Source organism: Urocampus carinirostris, chromosome 8 (assembly GCF_059441175.1).
Source record: "Urocampus carinirostris isolate Australia breed hairy pipefish chromosome 8, RoL_Ucar_1.0, whole genome shotgun sequence".
Taxonomy (NCBI): domain Eukaryota; kingdom Metazoa; phylum Chordata; class Actinopteri; order Syngnathiformes; family Syngnathidae; genus Urocampus; species Urocampus carinirostris.
Genome location: NC_142356.1, coordinates 9,114,884 through 9,135,107, shown reverse-complemented (window position 1 = coordinate 9,135,107; position 20,224 = coordinate 9,114,884). Strand labels below are relative to the sequence as shown.

Here is a 20,224-nt window from a genome sequence, read left to right as displayed (position 1 = left end):
TCTTTTTCTCTCGTTCTATTTCTCTTTGGATATCATTCTTTCTTTCTTTCCCCCTCTCTCACTATTTCTGTTTTATCTCATGTTTCTCACGCTCTCTCTCTCTCTCTGTCTCTCTTTCTCTTTATTGTCCCACCCTCTTTACCTTTCTCTCCCTATCTTTCTCTTATTTCTTTCTCTCTTTTTTTTCTTTCTCTCTAATCCACTAAACCGGCCCCCGAGAGAATGTTTGCTCTATCGTGTGGCCCCCGAGCTTAAATTAGTTTGACACCCCTGATATAGAGAAACCACAACGTTGATGGAACCATAACGGGAGAATGGTTGAATGAAAACGTGCGAGCTGATTGAAACCAACACGTGTCGCTCCGAAAAAAAAAGGATTAGCATTTCTTAATCCAGAACGGCAATAAAGTAAGCCTCTTGTGCCCGTGTGCATGTTGTTATTGCGCTTTACGCATTAGAAGGGGATTGCTGGTCAGCATTGAACACTGCAGATGTGGATGCTGAGGATGATGGGAATCTGTACACGTTAGAGTACTCGAGTAACATTTGGTGACAACTTTGGTGACCGTCTACAGGTAAGTGAGATAGCGGGGGATAATAATGATTGGATTATATATTTAACCGCTAACATCAGCTCTAAATTTGTAGCGATTCATTAAATCTTTTTACTTTGGGTTTTTTTTCCTGTCAAAATGCCCAAAATTGAGTATGTCCTACTTCACATTAAATAAAGTTTTAAGGATGCTAAGATTTTGCTCTTCTTTGGATAACAAAATAAACAACTCATTTGGATAATAAGGCAAACACAAGCCTGTTATGTAATTAATGTAGTTTATAATGATCAGTGTTCAATTTAGCTGTGAAATCTATGGGCCCCAACAGAGATCTATGGGTCCCCAAAGTTGAGTGTTATCGAGGTTGAAATTGTAAATCGGTGACAAATATATCATATAAATTTATATATTATTTTCAGTTTTAATCATCACAGTTTATTGGAAATACAAATCAGTTAACACTTCAATATTTCGCAGTTCACAACAATATTGTACATTATACAAAATAATATTGCTGAAATATTAATCTACATTTTCATGCAGTTTTAATGATCACAGTTAATTGGTAATACAAAGCAGTTATATCTTCAGATTTTTCAGTTCATATATTCTTCGTGGTTTGCTGTCCCGCTACAGTTATAATGCCTTCTCAAGGTCCAATCCATTATCATCATCCTCATAGCGTCACTAGGAATATAATTTAGACCACAGGTGTCAAAGAGGCGGCCTGCGGGCCAGATCAGGCCCGCTAAGGGATTGAATCCGGCCCGCGAGACAACACTCAGAGAAGCGCAAGAGAAAAACAAGCTGCAGGTTGAAACGTCAACTTGATGTTGCCAAAGCCAGGTTCCTCGAACAAAGTCACTGTAGTTGTATTTCTTTTTCTTTCTTTCTCTCTCTCTTTTCCATCCCTTTCTCCCACTCTCCGTATCTGTCTCACTCTCTGTGTCTCTTTTTCTCTTCCTTTGTTGCTCTTTGTTTCTTTCTCTCTCTGTGTCTTTTTAACTTCTTTTGCTCAAATTTCCCTTTTCCTTTTCTCTCTTTTCTCTTTCTCTCTTCCTACCCTTCGCACTTTCTTTTGTCTTTTTTCTCCTTCTGTCTTTCTATTTCTCTTTGTATTTCTTTCTTCCTCTCCCTTTCTTTTTCCCCTCTCTCACGACTTTTTATGTCTTTTGTTTCTCCCTCTCTCTCTTTTTCTTTCTTTGTTCTGCCCTCTCTCCTTTTCCCTCCCTCTTTCTCTTATTTCTTTATTGCTCTTTTCTTTCTCTTTGATCTACTAGTCCGGCCCCCGACAGAATGTTTGTTCTATCGTGTGGCCCCTGAGTTCAAATGAGTTTGACACCCCTGATTTAGACCATTTTGTCAGAAAAGTCCTTTTCTTGCTAGGAGTATTCTTTTGTTTATTATCTTTCGTCGAATCGTTGGCTTCAACACACGTGTTTTCCTTGCCTCCGCGATCTTCCGAAGAATTTCTCCGCCGTTTTTTCATGCCGGAATTATTGCCGTTGTTATCACTTTCTGCATTATGTTTCGACTTATTACTGACACTGAAGAAATGACCAATTTTGTGTCGATTTTCACCTAATACTAACTGTCTTGCTCGACATGAATGAGGAATATTATAGAAAAAACTTCAAAAATGAAGTTGCTTGGACGTTCACTGTAGAAGAAAAAAATACATGCAAATATAATTAAGTAGAATATTACATTTTCTTATTCAAATTATTAATTCATTTTCTGCATTAAATTATCTTTGGTAATATACTAAATAAAGGGATAACCACAAATCTGTCTTTTTTAATTTTCTCATTTTATACTTCCTTTTTTCTTAACTTCTTTATACAACAATAATGATTTTTAATACCATTAGTGATGGTGGATTTTTTGATGTGCCTTTCTTTTTACATTTTGCGTGATGAGGGTATGTTTACGCTAATTTAATTAATGCACAAGCCAAGAAGTTGCAGTCTTCCTCGGCGCATATATTCCACCGGTCTAAATCTTACTTTTTGTACTCGAGTGCCACTGGCGGCCATTAGAAAAATTACATAAATTGGTCGCATCGCTGAATAAGCCGCAGGGTTGAAAGTTTGAGAAAAAAGTAGCGGCCTATAGTTTGAAATTTACAGTACTTGGGGTGAGAATCTTAACCAGAATTAACACAAGAACTAGTGCTTAAGTTTGCAATATCATAATTGAAAAAGTGAAAAAGATGTATCGAAACACCCTTTTTGCATTAATGTGTCATGTCCAGCATGGTCGCCGTGGCGACCGGGTGGCCCCGCCCCCTGGGCACCGGCTGTAGCGGATCGTCTAATTTGCGTGTGTGCTTCTTAAGGGCGGGTTGTGGGTATTACCGGTTGCTGGTTCATTGCGTTTTCTGTTTCGCATTAATCTGTTCTGTTTGACCTGATGAAACCTGTGTTTGCCCGTTCTGAGTAAAAGCCTGTTTTGTGAGTATTCCTAGTCTGAGTTCCTGTTTGCCTGTAAGCCTGTTTTTGTTTTGTTTTGTCCCTGAGTGTTGGACAACTTTTATTTTGCTAAATAAAAGTAACTGGTCCGTTACGCGATTGAGTTCATCCTTCCTGCCTCCGATTCTGGTCCGAGCTCGTGACATTAATGTATGATATCAATGGATTTTTTTTTTACTGTTGCAATGTGATATTAACGAAATATTTCATGAACATAATCAATTACTCTAAACAACAAAGCATGTATACTTGTGCGTGCAAAGGAAGTGCACGTATGTGTTTTACTGCCAAGTACTAAGCTGATTAAAAATGAAATGGGTTTATGAGCTGCCCAAGGTCCACAAGAGCACTAATGCAGACTAACGATAACACAATGAACACAATTAAAGTCTAAATAAGGTGACAGTCATTAAGGATAAGGGATTCAGGTGATTGGCAAAAAGTACATTGGCTCATTCGAGGGCCTCTCAGTACACAAAGTAAGCATCATGTTCATAGTACAGCAGGGGCCATCAACCTTTTTGAAGCTAAGAGCTACTTTTGTGTTACCGGTTTGTGCGTAGGGCCGCCAGTTATCAAGTTATTATGTTTTTACTGTGTTATTATGGTGTTATTACTCAGTAATCACTAGAAAGCATGCCAGATAACACTCACATTTCCTAGAAAATCACAAGGAACCATCACAATCAGTCCATGGGGTGCTCAGGTATTCTTAAGGAACAAGTTAATGTCTGCAGTCGCTATTAAAGGAAGTGCTGGGCACTCTGAGTACAGTAACTGCAATAATTGTACCATTGTCAATTCTATTTCAATATTCAAAGCAAAATGAAATTTTAAAAGAACCTTTTTTAAGTCTATATGCATTTCGTTTGGCACATAATTCAGCTAGTAGATAAACTAAAAAAAAAACAGTTACTAGTGTATGTATATGTAACCGCGGTGTACTTGTCCCACCAAAGATCCATATTCACGCTGGACTGGATGATGAGGTTTTTATTACAGTTACTGCAGATGAAATGAGTCACAACATTAGCTTTTCTGCTGGCTTTGATCTCTTTAATCTCATTAGCAGCTCTCTCTGTAGACTGCCAACAAACCCCGCCTCCCGGTCACATGTCAGAAGCCAAAACAGAACCCCACCCCCATACCAGCAGGTGGCACTGTTGGACTCATCATTGCAGGACACTTACCAAAAACTATACACATATTTCAGCAGGAATTTCAATAAAACAAAAGTTATTATTACACCCGTTACATATATTATTATTGAAAGCCATTACCAAATACAGTGATCTCTCGGTACTCAACCGTAATCTGTTCGAGATTGGTATTCAACAGGATTTGGTAGGGTTACTTTAAATTGATTACTTTCAATTACTTTTGGATTACTCCAATACCAAATATGCTAATAAAAGACAAAAGAAACTAAATATGAATAAAATTACTAGATTTTGTGCAGGCTTGTGGAGTAACGGAACACATGTAACGGCAAAAATGATGTTGGCAAGCTGTTTGGATTTATTTTCATTTTGTTTCTGTCGCATTTTATGTTCGTTTTGCCGGAGATCAAAGAGATCAAAGCCAGGAGAGAAAGCTTACCACGTGTTGTGAGTCATCATTTTATTCATATTTAGTTTCTTTTGTATTTTATTAGCATATATGGTATTGGAGTCATCCAAAAGTAATTGAAAGTAATCCAGTTAAAGTAACCCTACCCAACCCTGGTATTCGAACAATGAGTTGTTTGCGCACCAAAACAGTTTTTACCACTCAAAGTAATGATATTTATTTTTATACTCTCCAACGCATTTCAAATTACTCAAAATACTATGTGTAATTAAAAGTGTATTCAAACAATGATAATATATATTAGTATTTTCCGCACAATAAGGCGCACCTAAAAGCCTTTGTTTTTTTCAAAAGCTGACCATGCGTCTTATAATACAGTGCGCCTTATATATGGATCAATATTAAGTTGCACGGTCTCGCAACAAAGGCAAGCAGCCACCGACTAGATTTTCCCCCAAAGGCGAAGTCGTCCGCGGTGTATGCTGGGATACATATGCCGGCGTTTCATTTCCCAGCCAATGTGTCAATCATCATTTGAATCGATCACTATTGGCTAAACGTATTCGGAGGTAAAGGGGGCGGATCCTTTTTATCATTTACAGGCTCGCATAGGCTAAAGGGGCAAAACAAAGCCTGCAATTGGCCAAAAAAGATGAATGTGCGCCTTATGTATGGAAGATATAGGACCAAAAACTATTTTTTGGGGGTGCGCCCTATAACCCGGTGCGCCTTATAGTGCGAAAAATACGGTAATTTAAATGCCTAAATGATAAAGAATCAATATAATAAAGGTACAAATGTAAAAATATTTTACAGCATTAACTGTACCTTTGACCAGTGGTTTGATGGCAGAAACTCATTCCCGCGATCATTTTTCTCAGTTTTCCTCTTTTCCATTACCTTATCACTAACTTTCTTGGGATCCATTATTATCGGCAAAATCAGCACTAAATCACAATAAATTTGTGTTGCGGGACTGATGCTCTCTCTCAAAATTATGTTAGCTGACCCGGCAAGATTAACCAGGATGGCCTGTCACTCCGTTATGTTGGGCTGTGTTAGGAAGTTTTTGGGTTTGTTCAGATTTTCCGTTCAAATACGTAAGCAGAAATAACTCAACTTCTGTGGTCAAATACCGATTTCTTCGAATAGTCATTCGAGTACTGCGGTATCACTGTTTGCCTTTGTGATGTTGCTGTACAACAACTGTCTCCCTGCTAAATGTCCCTCAGTGCTTAATGACTGAAGATTAAAAGATCCCCACTGCTATCACCATGGAAACAGTGTCCCTTCGTCACCAAAGAGGTCCCGCTGATTCTCTCAACGAGCAAGAGTTCCCGGCGCGCTTTGCTGTGGACGCCAGCCCTGATTGTGCCATAATCAACCAAAAGGCCTTTAAAGTGGAAACAGAGCACAGTGCTGAAGTCTCCCGGGGATGCATGGATCAGGGCCAGACCAAGGAGACAGTGACAGAATGGGTACAAGATCCCCAGAATCTCGACTCTTGCAAGGAACTCAAGATGTCGATTGGAGAGAGTAATACCCAAGAAAGTTTCTCCAGTTTGAAAGTGGAGGTTGCACAGATCCACGATGAAGATATCAAACTAAACATCTCCCCTGATTGTCATCAGGACTTAAGAAATTGTGAGGAGGGTTCTCCAACACCAGTTGCAGTTCCCCTTAATATTTGTTTGCCTCCTTTTAGCAATGAAGAAAAGAAAACAAACGAGTCAGTGGATGATGTATGCTTAGATAACCAGCAGGAGGAGCTATTTACCCAAAGCCAAGAGCTCACCCCCAAGGGAGTGAACCAGGAAGTCGCTCAACAGGTGCTTATGCCGAACTCTGCACCTTTGTCTGACGTTGCCATGGAGCTACCCAATCAGGGTGGGGCAGCTTCTAAAGGTTCTGTCTGTGTTGTCACAGTAAAGAAAAGGCAGGGAGACGGGGAAGGAGAAAGCGTAACAGGAGAGCAGTGTCACAGTAGACCCGGAGGGAAAGAGAACGTCGGACCAGAGCAAGGTGAAGAATCGGTCAGATATCAGCAATCGACTGAAATACAGGAAGAAAACAAAGACGGGGTTGAGTGTACTAAACTCGCCAAAATGGAGAGCGACTCAAGCGATGACGACAGCGGATTATCATCCGACTTTTCCCCGCGAAGCGCTGAGAACATCGCTGCTGCCACCCAAGAAGCTCTGTCCAAAGAGACCCCCATCGAGCGAGAGATCAAACGGGCTATTGAGCGGGAACACAGTTTGAGAAGAGCTCGCGGTCTTCCGAATTCATCTGCGGAGTATGTCGAGATCCCCCTGCTGAAGACCATCCTTAACCAGTCCATCGCGGTCAAGTCGGACAAATTCCAAGACATGGACCGGGAACTGGCGGGAAAAATCATGCAGCACGAGATCCACGAAGAATTGGGTCGGGAGCAAGATTTAGTCAAGCTGGGGAAGGTACCGGGTTTCTACCATAAGGGTACTGTACGGCAGATGAAAGAGAAGAAACGTATATTCGAAGCTTTTCAAAAGCGCAGGGAGTCGTCTTCAAGTAGCAGCAGCGGGAGCGGTAGCGGTTCCAGTATTAGTTCTGACAGCAAAGATGAGATCTCGTCACAGATGTCAACTTTAAGAAGCTCTGAGGGGGGACAGAGCGAAGAACTGAAAGGCGCTGGGGTGGGTTCAACTTCCAGAGGGCCAGGCTTATCTGAAGGAATGCCCTACCAGGTCATAATTATGGAGAACCACCACAGGGCCCCGTTATCTACGCACCACCGCACCAATGCGGACGTAGATACCATGCCCAAAATTGACCGAGAAGTTTCTTACATTCCTCCGTCCTGCTCACTCACTTTAGAGTCGGAGGCAGAGGAGATGTTGTCTAAGGAAAACCCCTTCTTTAAGCTCCGCTCTCTCACAAATGGTATTAAAGTGGAAAAGGACATCCGGGAGACTCAAAAGAGGGAGAAAGAACTGCGCAATCAGAGGCTGAACCTCTATGGAAGGGAGGTAGAAGAAGTTGGCAAGAGGCTAGAGAGTACGGATAAAAGAAGCCTTCAAGGGTCTCGTCTGGAGTATTCCGATGGAGGCAGCAAAGACACCGCAGGTCAGTCCGCCACAATCAAAAAAGCTTGCCCGGTTGTGCAGTGCATGAACTACCGGACCTAAATAGAACAGAACTGTCTTTGTCATTGACATAGTGTACATTGTTCACAACAAGATTGGACGTGGCACTCCAGACAAACATGATAAAAAAAAAGAAAATAACATTTACTAGGTAATGCTTGTAGACCGCCCTAAATTGTAAGTGCGTCATAAAAAAAGTCCATTGAAAACGTGAAATGACATTTAGTACCAAAATTGTGGAGAAAAAAAAAAAGAAAATGAATACGTTTTTCTCAGATTTTTCCTGTGCATATCCAATATTTTTTTCACAGTTTTGCGCGCTTATTTAGGGGGGTGTTGGCTCTAGAGAAGAAACGGTTTCTGAGCCAGTTAATATTTGATATAAGGGACCTTTAGAATCTGCAGCAGCAGGTTAAAAGGGTTGTGGCCAGTGTTCCCTCTAAGCTGCGCGCGTGCGCAATTGCGAACTGCTCGCACATGCTCAGCGCACAAAAAAAAACTAGCCAGCGCACAAAAATGAGGACTCAAAATTACTAATTAAGAAGTGACTCAAGTCAAAGTTACAGTGCATGAAGGTAAAAATACACAGGTTCCCCTGACGTTGTGTACTAAAAGAGGTATTTTGAAGTCGAGTCGAAGGAGAACGAAGTTGAGTAAAGTTAGTAGAGTTTGTCGGGGAACCGGCTTCTTCGGCTCGGCTCACTAAAAGGAACCGTCTCTTTCGGGTCCTAAACGGCTCTTCAGGTTGTTTTTGCTTTTTTAATCCCAACATGACCAAATATTATGTAAAATTATGCACGAAATGACTTAAAGGAAGGAGGGAATAGAACAAAAAAGAAAAAAATACCAAAATGAAAAAGTAGTGAAAAGTTGAGATAAAAAGAAACAAAAGGAAAAGAAAAAAGAAGGGAAAATTTTTTTAAAAAGCCAGAAAAAAAGAAAAGAAAGAAATGTAGGACAAAAGTAAACAGAGAACAAAAAGAAAAAAGTAACAGCTCGGAAAAAATAAACAAAAGGAAGAGAAAAAAAAGAAGGAAAAAGTTAGAAAAAAGCCAGAAAAAAAGAAAAGAAATAAATGTAGAAAACAGTAAATAGAGAACAAAAAGAAAAAAGTAACAGTTTAGAAAAAATAAACACAGTAAGATTTTTTTTTAAAGGAATTTAAAAAAAAGTTGAAAAAAAACACGGAAAAAAGAAGAAAACGTTTGTGTTGCATTCAAATAATTTCCAATGATATCAAGTCAATCTTGTTGCCAACATTGTACTTCCACTCAAAAATGTGATTAAGTACAGTTCTGTATCTTATAACCGACTAGATAAGCCCCCCAAAAAATGTTAATATTATGCGACAAAATATATCAGGAAATAAAAAGAAATGGATATCTTGTGAAATAATTCTAAGACGACGTAGGCCATACAACCTTTGCAATAGTACATGAGTCAATTCATTCAAAAGAGAAAAATCATTTTGCATTGCCGGAAACTCAGCAAAATGTAACTTGATGTCAAGTTTTGGACATGTTTGATGATTAATTATCTTGGCACACTTGGGATTATGGTTGCTCACAGTTGTTTCAAGTGTTGCTCACCGACTTTGTGTGAACGCTCAGACCCGTAAGGAAAATTACAGGGAACATTGGTTGTGGCCAGGGTGAAAGGCGTCCTCAGACAACGTCTGTCAGACTTGGCAAAGTATGCTGCTGAGGGAAAAAGTTTTAATATTATATTACCGTTAATTTGTTTATGCCGTTAAACCCAAAACACCAAATCGGATCCAAACCACTCAATCTATAACCTTTGTTACCAATGTAAAATGGGACTTAGCTCAGCTTTGGTTTTAATACAATTCCTTAACGTATGTTTGTTATCGGGGAGTGTTTCCCCCCTGCCTTTGTGCGGATTTGGAAACATTATTGAAAAGACAATAAATCCAGTACAGAGTGAATTGGGTGTGTCTACGATGACGATGGAGAATTTATTGTGAGCTTGTCATTATTTTACACTAATGATAGATTGTGTGAAAGGAGTGTAACGATAATGGACTGGAAACTCTTTTTTTGAATTGAACCTCTTTGTTGCATCGAATCCTACTGAATTTCACGTCATGGAAATAATGTGCCGTCAAAAGGTATTTGCCCTCTTCCTATTTTAGATAGATGGATAGATGTTTAGATAAATAGATGTCTAGATAGATGGATAGATGTCTAGATAGATAGATGTCTAGATAGATAGATGGATATATGTCTAGATGTCTAGATGTCTAGATAGATAGATGTCTAGATAGAAGTCTAGATAGATGTCTAGATAGATGTCTAGATAGATGTCTAGATAGATAGATGTCTAGATAGATAGATGTCTAGATAGATAGATAGATAGATAGATAGATAGATAGATAGATAGATAGATAGATAGATGTCTAGATAGATGTCTAGATAGATAGATAGATAGATAGATAGATAGATGTCTAGATAGATAGATGTCTAGATAGATGTCTAGATAGAAAGATAGATGGATGTCTAGATAGATAGATAGATGTCTAGATAGATAAATAGATAGATAGATGTCTAGATAGATAGATAGATGTCTAGATAGGTAGATGTCTAGATAGATAGATAGATAGATAGATGTCTAGATAGATAGATAAATAGATAAATAGATAGATAGATGGATAGATAAATAGATAGATGTCTAGATAGATAAATAGATAGATAGATGTCTAGATAGGTAGATGTCTAGATAGATAGATAGATGTCTAGATAGATAGATAGATAGATAGATAGATGGATGTATACATAGATAGATAGATGGATGTATACATAGATATAGATGTCTCGATAGATAGATAGATAGATGGATGTATAGATAGATAGATAGGTATATAGATAGATGTCTAGATAGATAGATGTCTAGATGTCTAGATAGATAGATATCTAGATAGAAAGATGTGTAGATGGATAGATAGATGGATGTCTAGATGTCTAGATGGATAGATAGGTAGATGTATACATAGATAGATAGATAGATGTCTAGATAGATAGATAGATGTCTAGATGTCTAGATAGATAGATTTCTAGATGTCTCGATAGATAGATAGATGTCTAGATAGATAGATTTCTAGATGTCTCGATAGATAGATAGATACTTTATTCATCCCCGTAGGGAAATTCACACTTCCAGCAGTATCCTCATCTCATCTCATCTCACAAGATCAAAAGCCAAACCAAACCTTACCCCATACCAGCAGGTGGCACTGTTGGACTCATCATTGCAGGACACTTACACAAAAACTATACAACATATTTCAGCAGGAATTTCAACAAAACAAAAGTTATTCTTACACCCGTTACACATATGTGCGAAAAACTGAAATCAGGAAAGGGGCAAATACTTTTTCACGGGACTGTATTTTCTGACAAGTATCAATTAGTTTAAGCAAGTTAGTTCGGATATCTGTTAAATGACAAAAACAGAAATAACACAATAACAATCAGTGTCATGCAAACACTGTAAATCTATACCTGATCAAATCCCAATTTACTTAAAGTCAAACCCATTCGCCCTTGCTTCCCTCATCCTCAACCTCCTGCGTGGGTTCAAATCCAGTTCCAGACTTCCTGTACGGAGTTTGTATGTTCTCCCCGTGCTTGCGTGGGTTTCCTCCGGGCACTCCGGTTTCCATTTCAAGTGAATTGGCTGGTCCAAATTGTCCCTAGGTGTGAATGACCGAGTGAGTTGTCTGTCCCCGTGTGCCCTGCGATTGGCTGACAACCAGTTCAGGGTGTCCCCTGCCCACTGCCCGATGATTGCTGGGATGGGCTCCAGCACCCCCGCGACCCTACTGAGGATAAGCGGTGCAGCTAATGAGATGAAAGATGAGATCGTGCCTTATTTCTTTCCCCTCCAATAGAGTGCTTCGAAATACAAAATCCCTTTCGGGTTGTTCAATATTTTAAATCAATTCCTTTTGCCTTCAGCCTGTCAATCATTGGGAAAGTTCGCTGTGTGGCCCCCAGTCCAGGACCAAGGTGATACAGTCAACCAGGAAAAGGTAAGTACTGGGTGCCCGGTGTTCTGGTTTGCCCGCGTCCCTGCGTCCTAGAAGCATTTTTTCCGGGGACGCATAGTCTCAAATCAACGTGCGTCCCCGGAACGCATCCTTTTTGCCACAAAATTGTCATTATTACCCGATTACTTTTTTTTAACAAAGATTTACCGCACTCCAAACTTTTCGTCAGGCAGATCCGCCATTGTTGTTTTGGTCTCGTGGTTCGAGTTTTCGTCCGCACGCCGTTCTCGGCCAACGAGATCTCGTTGCTTCGAGATGACGTCCATGTTGTGGTGCTTGGCGTCGAGCGAAGGTTAAGTATGCCTCCGGAAAAAAAAAGTTAGTATTAGGTGAAAATCAACACAAAATTGGTCATTTCTTCAGTGTCAGTAATACGTCGAAACATAATGCAGAAAGTGATAACAACGGCAATAATTCCGGCACAAAAAAAACAGCGGAGAAATTCATACCTGTCAACCTGTACGTTTTTGCCGTACAAAGTAGGTTTATTATGCATTTTAAGACGTGTACGACGTACGAGAAAATCTGTACGGAAAAACGCAATTTTGTCAATGTCGGGTACCACCTACTATCACCAAACGGCAAATCAATCAAGTCAAACAAGTTCGAGTTGTGTAGTGAAAGGAAGTCCGTCTTTTTTTAGAGAACCGGCTTTTTTGGCTCAAGTCATTAAAAAGAGCCGGCTCTCAAACGGCTCACTTGCTTTGATGATTGATATTACGAATTATGTTATATAAAGAAGTTAAGGAAAAAAAAGGAAGTATAAAAGGAGAAAATTAAAAAAAGACAGGTTTGTGGTTATCCCTTTAATCGGTATATTACCAAACATAATTTGATGCAGAAAATTAATTAATAATTTGATGATTAAAACAGAATGAAAATATAGATTTATATTATATATATATATGTCGGCAATTTACAATTTCAACCTCGATAACACTAAATTTTGGGGACCCATAAATTTCTGTCGGGACCCATAGATTTTTGAGCATGACCCATCACTTTTCACAGGTAAACTGGAACACTGGGTTCCTCTCGAGGCTTTATTATACAGTTCTAACAATACACCCTAATCCGATGCAATTATTCCGAAAAGGGATCACAAACCCAGGGGCGAATATAAAATGTGCACTTTAACGTTCAAAGCCGTCAATCAGAAAATGTATTATGCAGTAACTTGTGCTATTATGTGAAAGCCAGCTTTCAAACTTCCTAACAGTCAGTGGAGGAGACGGGCTAATGTACTGTAGGTACCGAAATGCATTGTGCCATATGCTAATAGAATAATAGTTAAAATTATATTATATTGTTCAATAATGGGCTGATATTGTGGTAAATGGAGTACTCACCACAGTCCTTTTGAGCTGGGGTCGGGAACCTATGGCTCACGAGCAGTGTTCCCTCTAATCTAGCCAACGCACAAAAATGAGGGCTCAAAATGACTAATTAAGAAACGACTTAAGTCAAAATTACAGTGCATGAAGGTAACAATACACGGGTTCCCCTGACGTTGTGTCCTAAATGCTGTATTTTGATATCGAGTCGAAGTAGAACGAAGTTGAGTAAAGTTAGTAGAGTTTGTCGAGCTCCTTCGGCTCGGCTCACTAAAAGGAACCGGCTCTTTCGGGTCCTGAACGGCTCTTCAGGTTGTTTTTGCTTCTTTAATCCCAACATGACCAAATATTATGTGAAATTATGCACAAATGACTAAAAGGAAGGGGGGAATAGAGCAAAAAAGAAAAAAATACCAAAATGAAAAAGTAGTGAAAAGCTGAGAAAAAAGAAACAGAAGGAAGAGAAAAAAATGAAGGAAAAATTTAGAAAGAGCCCGAAAAAAAGAATAGAAAGAAATGTAGGAAAAAAGTAAATAGAGAACAAAAAGAAAAAAGTAACAGCTCAGAAAAAATAAACAGAATGAGATTTTTTTTAATGGAATTTAAAAAAAAGTAGAAAAAAACATGGAAAAAAGAAGAAAAAGTTTGTGTTGCATTTAAATAATTTCCAATTATATCAAGTCAATCTTGTTGCCAACATTGTACTTCCACTAAAAAATGTGGTTAAGTACAGTTCTGTATCTTACAACCGACTAAATAAGCCCCCCAAAATGTTAATATTATGCGACAAAATACATTAGGAAATAAAAAGAAATGGATATCTTGTGAAAGAATTGTAAGAGCAAATGACGTTTGTAGGCCGTACAATCTTTGCAATAGTACATGAGTCAATTCATTCAAAAGAGAAAAATCATTTTGCATTGCCGGAAACTCAGCAAAATGTAACTTGATGTCAAGTTTTGGACATGTTTGATAATGAATTATCTTGCCACACTTGGGATTATGGTTGCTCACTGTTGTTTCAAGCGTTGCTCACCGACTTTGTGTGAACGCTCAGACCCGTAAGGAAAATTACAGGGAACATTGCTCGCGAGCCATATATGGCTCTTTCTATGAGTACTTGTGGCTCAGACACAAATTTGATTGCATGCAAATTTTCTCCATCTCGTTCAAAACTTAAGCCATTAATCCTGTTCAGATACACGCAAAGCCAAACCAAAGCTAAGCAGTATTTCACACAGTATATAGGGCACGTTTTTCACTACAATTTCCAGTCAAGGTGTCACACACAAAAAAAACTTGTTTTGGCTGTACAACGCTAAAGAATCCTTTATATAAAAGCTCACTATATAATCCGTGTTCAGTGTTCAGATACCTTATGATAAATCCACAGAACAAACTGTAAATACGCCAAAACACCGGAAAGAGAACTCAAAGTTATTTGATTGGGTGAGTGGGAGGGATGGGTCGAGCTATGCAAAAAGGGCAAGCACTCCCTCCCATCTCTCGCCCTACGCCGTCTGCGCCAAAGGTAAGCACATCAGGCTCCCTGTTTGCAGAATGTTGTGACGTTTTTACAAAATCACTGCTTGCATCTGGTTTTGAAACCAATATGTATGAAAAAAAGGGTCAAAATGAGTTTAACCGATCTTGAGTAATTGCAAGAAAGAGACAAGTTTAAAGTGGTATGTAATAATAATAATAATAATTTCCTTTGTATTGTCATTCTTTGTAACAATGTACACAGAACAGCTGTTTGTTGATTTTGGCACAGGGGCTCTGGCATTATTCTCTTTTCATAATTTTTATCAAATCATCAAAAATAAATGTGCTGAAGACTAAGCTTTTGTCTGGGGCGCAGGTTTAGTAATTTAGTCAATTCGTCTCATAATATATGGTGTAGCTCTTTCCCAAAATAAAATGAATATATTTTGCTTTTATCGCTCTTTAAGTCAAAAAGGTTCCAGACTCCTGCTTTAGAGTCTTAACACTAGTGGGCCGTGAGGGCCTGCAAGGCCCTCTCTTTTGGCCTAAAAATATCAGAATCATTATTACAGTAATAAATGAGTATTACATTTTGTCTATCAATATTTGTTAGTTAATGATTGATGTTTTTTATGTGCTGTGCGTAGATCTATGGGTCCCCAAAATTTATTGTTATCACTTTTGAAATTGTAAATCTGGGACAAATATATAATATAAATCTATATATTCATTCAGTTTTAATCATCACAGTTTATTGGTAATACAAATCAGTTATCACTTCAAGATTTTTCAGTTCACAGCAATATCGTACATTATACAAAATATTATTGCTGAAATAAGTATATTAATCTATATTTTCTTTCTGTTTTAATCATCACAGTTAATTGGTAATACAAAGCACTTTCAGATTTTTCAGTTCACAATATTGTACACTATACAAAATAATATTGCTGAAATATTTATATATTCATGCAGTTTTAATCATCACAGTTAATTGGTGATACAAAGCAGTTATCACTTCAGATTTTTCAGTTCGTATATTCTTCGTGGTTTGCTGTTTCGCCATAGTTGTAATGCCTTCTCAAAGTCTAATTCATTATCATCCTCCTCATAGCGTAACCAGGAGTATAATTTAGTCCATTTTGGCAGAGAAGTCCTTTTCTTGCTAGTATTCTTTTGTTTATTTTCTTTCATCGAATCGTTGGCTTCAACACACGTGTTTTCCTTGCCTTCGCGGTCTTCTGAAGAATTTCTCCGCCGTTTCTTCGTGCCGGAATTATTGCCGTTGTTACCACTTTCTGTGTTATGTTTCGACTTATTACCGACACTGAAGAAATTACAAATTTTTTGTTGATTTGCACCTAGTACCAAATGTTTTTTCGGGGGCATACTTCTCTTTCACTCGACAACCGCCACAACAATGACGTCATCTCGAAGCAACGAGATCTCGTTTGCCGAGATCGGCGCGAGACCAAAACAACAATGGCGGAAGGCGGATCTGCCTGACGAAAAGTTTGGAGTGCGGTGAATCTTTGTTAAAAAAAAAAAAAAAAAAGTGATCTGGTAATAATGACAATTTGGTGTCAAAAACATTGCGTCCCAGGCAAAAATGATGCGTCTAGGACGCAGGGACGCGGGCAAACGAGAACACTGCCATTATGCTTGAATATAAATGTTTTCTTGTATAAAAGCTCACATGCTTCAATGGAAACAGGAAACAAGTATCTCCCTGGCACCAAATGTGGGCCACCAAACATCTGATAGCTTTCGGAACACACAGCTAGCAGCTTATCTCTGTAGATAAGGAGACAAGGGTCTGGGATAGTGTTTGTGTATGTGTGTTGAGTTCCATTACCTACAGGCTTCTTGCATCTATTTAAAAGTATTGTTTCCACTCACTTTTTTTTCCACTTCATTATCTTTTGCTGATTAAGGTGCCGTAATCTGTCCTGGGGGCAGGTAGCTAAGGAAAATCATCCGGAGAGATGACACAGAGAGGAAATATTGCAAATCAGCAGTCGATATCAGATTTTGACAATAAACAGTTTGAGAATTTTTTTCCCTGTCCTCCATCAAAGGCTTTGTTATCTGATGTCTCTCAAAGATTATGATGGGCGATTAGCCGATGGTGGCGGGATGTGCTTGTAAAACGGCCGAGACGAACAATCATAAACGTTTAAACGACAAGGACAAGGTTTCACAGGCAGTGGTAAGCCCATAATTCAGTTGGGCTTGGTCAAGTCAACCCCCAATAACATTAGGTAAGTTTCAAATCCGGGGAGACTAGTGTTGGAAATATCGCTGCTATAAATAACGCCGTCACGTGTCATCGACCAGGAACGGAGACGGGACCCTATAGCGTTCGTTTTACTCAGTTTTTATTAAGAAGGAGAACAGGACTTGCATCCAAGATCCGATGATCGTTGGTCACGGGTAGCAGATAGCAGGAACGCTGAAGTGGCACTTCCGTGTCGAGCGAAGGTAGTCGTTGACAGCGAGAAAAACAGGTTGATGGCCGGGGCGGAGGAGCAAAAACATAAACGGGTCCAGAAAAGAGGTCGGCAACAGGTATCAGACAGAAAACAGGGCAGGATAGAGTCGGAGAGTCACAAATACTTGCCTAGCTGGGAGCATAGGTTCGCAGACGATCTGACGGGTTCTTTCAGGAAGACGGGAGTTTAAAAAGAGTCCAACCGCCAATCAGGTTTCGTGGCTGTTAGCGCCAACGTGACAGCCTCAGGTGCCCCGCATCAGTAATCATGACATTACGTAACAGCGTTATTTTTTCAGTAATGGGGAAATCCAACAACTTATCTTTTCTGTTACAATGCCATTACCGTTACGGACGGTCAAAAGCTGTGCAATACTTTGCCTGCAGAACACCAATGGCGGCGTGCCCCAGCAAACCTGATGCTTTTTTCGTCTTAAATGCCGATTGAGCGCGGCTGCGGCGGCCTAATTGGCGCCAACAGCTCGGACAGCTGATTGGTGGACACTCTCTTCTTAAACCCCCGGCTTGGAAGCTGTCAGATTGTTATGCGAACTGTTGCCTTCAGCTCAGTAAGCCTTTTCGTCCGACTCCGTTCCTGCCCTGCTTTTTTCTGCCTAATCTTTGTGGCCAACCTGTTTCCGCCCCGTTCTGCCTGCCTGTTACCTGACCTGTTTCGCCCCGTTACCTGCCTGCCTCCTGCTACCGACCTCGCTTACGAACTCGACACTGCCTTTGATCTCTAGTCCTGGCCAACGACTTGCTATTCCCGCCTGTCTCCGATCTCCTCGCCAGACACGGAAGTGCCACTTCCGCACCGCTCGCTCCTTTTGTCCGTCAGCTATCGGATCGTAGAAGCAAGCCTTACTCTCCCTCTTTATCAATAAAAACTGATAAAACGAGCGCTATTGGGTCCTGTGTCCGTTTCTGGTCTGTGAGAGTTTTCAGCGCCGCGGCTTCTACGCTCTCCACCGAGTTGTTTACGTCACAATGTTTCGGATCATGTCACCATTCAAAAAAGAGACTGCATTATAGGTAGACAGCGATGACCAATAATGTATTCATCAAGCGCTGAAAGAAAAGGGGAATTGGTGAATGTGACAGAAACAGACTACAGTACTCTCGATCAAGGACGAAACGGCTCAATGAGAGCCGGCTCCCCACTAATCAATAGCTGGTTCCCTCACAGACATCTTTCTTATGATTGGTCGATATGCCTTTTTGGGAGATTCTGTGTTGTCGTATTTTTGTTGTAAACAAACAAGGGGGCTATGGGAACTAGGTCGGCTTCCAAAAACAATTTTCTTATTAGTAGTACTTTATTTACTATTGTCATGACATATTGACCAGTTTTGTCTGGAGGACCGGATTTAAAAGCCTGCTGGGCCCGTGGGCCCTAGTTTCCGCACCCCTCCCATAGCGTTTCTAATAGCACATGTTTTATTCCCTTGGATTTTTGTTTTCGATCTTCTTTCACTCAAATTTCTTGATGATTCTGCTTTTGTTTCCCTGCAATTTGTAGACTGACCTTGTGCATTCTCATTGTCATTTAGGTGGTGGGGGTCTCCCGCAGTTCCAGACACAAGACCCCCCTGGTGCACATGTGGGAGTCGGGCCAGTTCAATGGACACAACCTGCAAGAGCAATGATGAAAGTTGCAAAAGCGAAGAAGTTTGGAGAGCGTCGAAATGAATTAAATTGAGGAGAGAGGAGGATAAAGAACTTGAAGAACATTGCACTTGTACTCGCTGTATTGCGACAAATTTACTTTTTTTTAGTATCCTTAATCATAGTAAAACCTGACAGATACTTGTGGAGGGAAATTAATTAGCTATAAAATAGCTTTTCTTGGGTTGTGGATGTTTTTTCGTCCGATTTTCTAAACAAATTAACGCAACACGTCATAAAAATATTGAAGTCATTCTAGTAACTCAGTGGATGAATCCAAGTTATTTTCACTGCCATAAAGTTAAATAAACACAAAATGAAAAACAGCAGGTGTCAGTACTCCAAAAGCAATCAGTCCAATGCGTCTCAGCCGGTGTCAAGGGGCGGGGCAGGCTGGGCGCCATGACAACCGTGCGGGACATGACAGCAGGGGCCTGAAACCAATGGCTCGCGAGCCATATACTGCATGGCTCTTTTCATGCGTACGCCTGGCTCGGCGCTAAAATCTTTTATTCACATGCAAATCCTAATGTAGCGCATGTGAGACAACACTAACTATTATTAAGGTTTGGTTCGCTATATATATCGGGCACAGGCTCAACTACAGTTTACAGTCAAGGTGCCACACCAACAGATCCCGTTTTAGCTGTACATCGCTAATGAACCCTTTATATGGAAGCTAAAACAATATATGTTCACTGTTGAGACACAGAACAAACTGTAAACACCCGGCAAAGCACCTAAAGCAATTTGGGTGAGCCATAGGTAATGAGCGCAGCTATACTCACGCACGCACTTCACTCTCCCCCTTGCCCAGAACCGTCTGCACTGAAGTTAAATACGTCGGCATCCATGTTTAAAGTATTTTGCGACATTTTACTTTGCTCGCACCTTGTTTTGAAACCATTAAAATGGGCCTCAACACTCATAAATAACTGCAGGAGGGAGACAATTTTTAAGTGGTAGGCTATGTTTACAATGATATAGGGCATTATTGTTATTTTTTCATAGAATTTATTAAATTATCAAATGTCACAGGGTGAAATAAAACGTGCGGATGAATTAGCTTTTGCCTGGAGAGCAGATTTGGTGGTTTTGTTGAATGTTGACTTCAATGATATGGTGCGGCTTAAATAAAACCAATATACTTTTTTTTTTTTTTATGGCTCTTTGGGTCCAAAAATTTCTGACCCCTGATGTACAGTATTGTAAAACAGTCAAATTTCCAGATTATAATATATAACTTGATTTAGCTTAGGTTGGTTTACTAAAGAATGATACAATTATGACAAAATATTTACAATAAATCTTCGTAATAGTAAAATACCATGAGTGGCCAAGTAGCCCCACCAAGTAATCCTGAGTAGCCCGCATAACTCTTCTGAAAATAGCTTACATGTGATAAATTATTGCAATTTTCTAGGAAACTTGTTTCCTAAATGACATTCACTATAGTGGTTAATT

General features: G+C 39.7%; 1 protein-coding gene across 1 annotated transcript; it reads left to right on the top strand.

Moving 5' to 3' along the window:
- The first annotated feature begins 463 nt into the window (after window positions 1–463).
- On the top strand, window positions 464–19,742 carry misp3 (MISP family member 3). The gene is made up of 4 exons (XM_088341529.1): window positions 464–575; window positions 5,827–7,699; window positions 11,694–11,767; window positions 18,646–19,742. Exons 2-4 carry the CDS (start codon window positions 5,869–5,871, stop codon window positions 18,739–18,741), a joined length of 2,001 nt encoding a protein of 666 aa, XP_088197655.1. The 5' UTR covers window positions 464–575; window positions 5,827–5,868; the 3' UTR covers window positions 18,742–19,742.
- The last annotated feature ends 482 nt before the right edge of the window (window positions 19,743–20,224 follow it).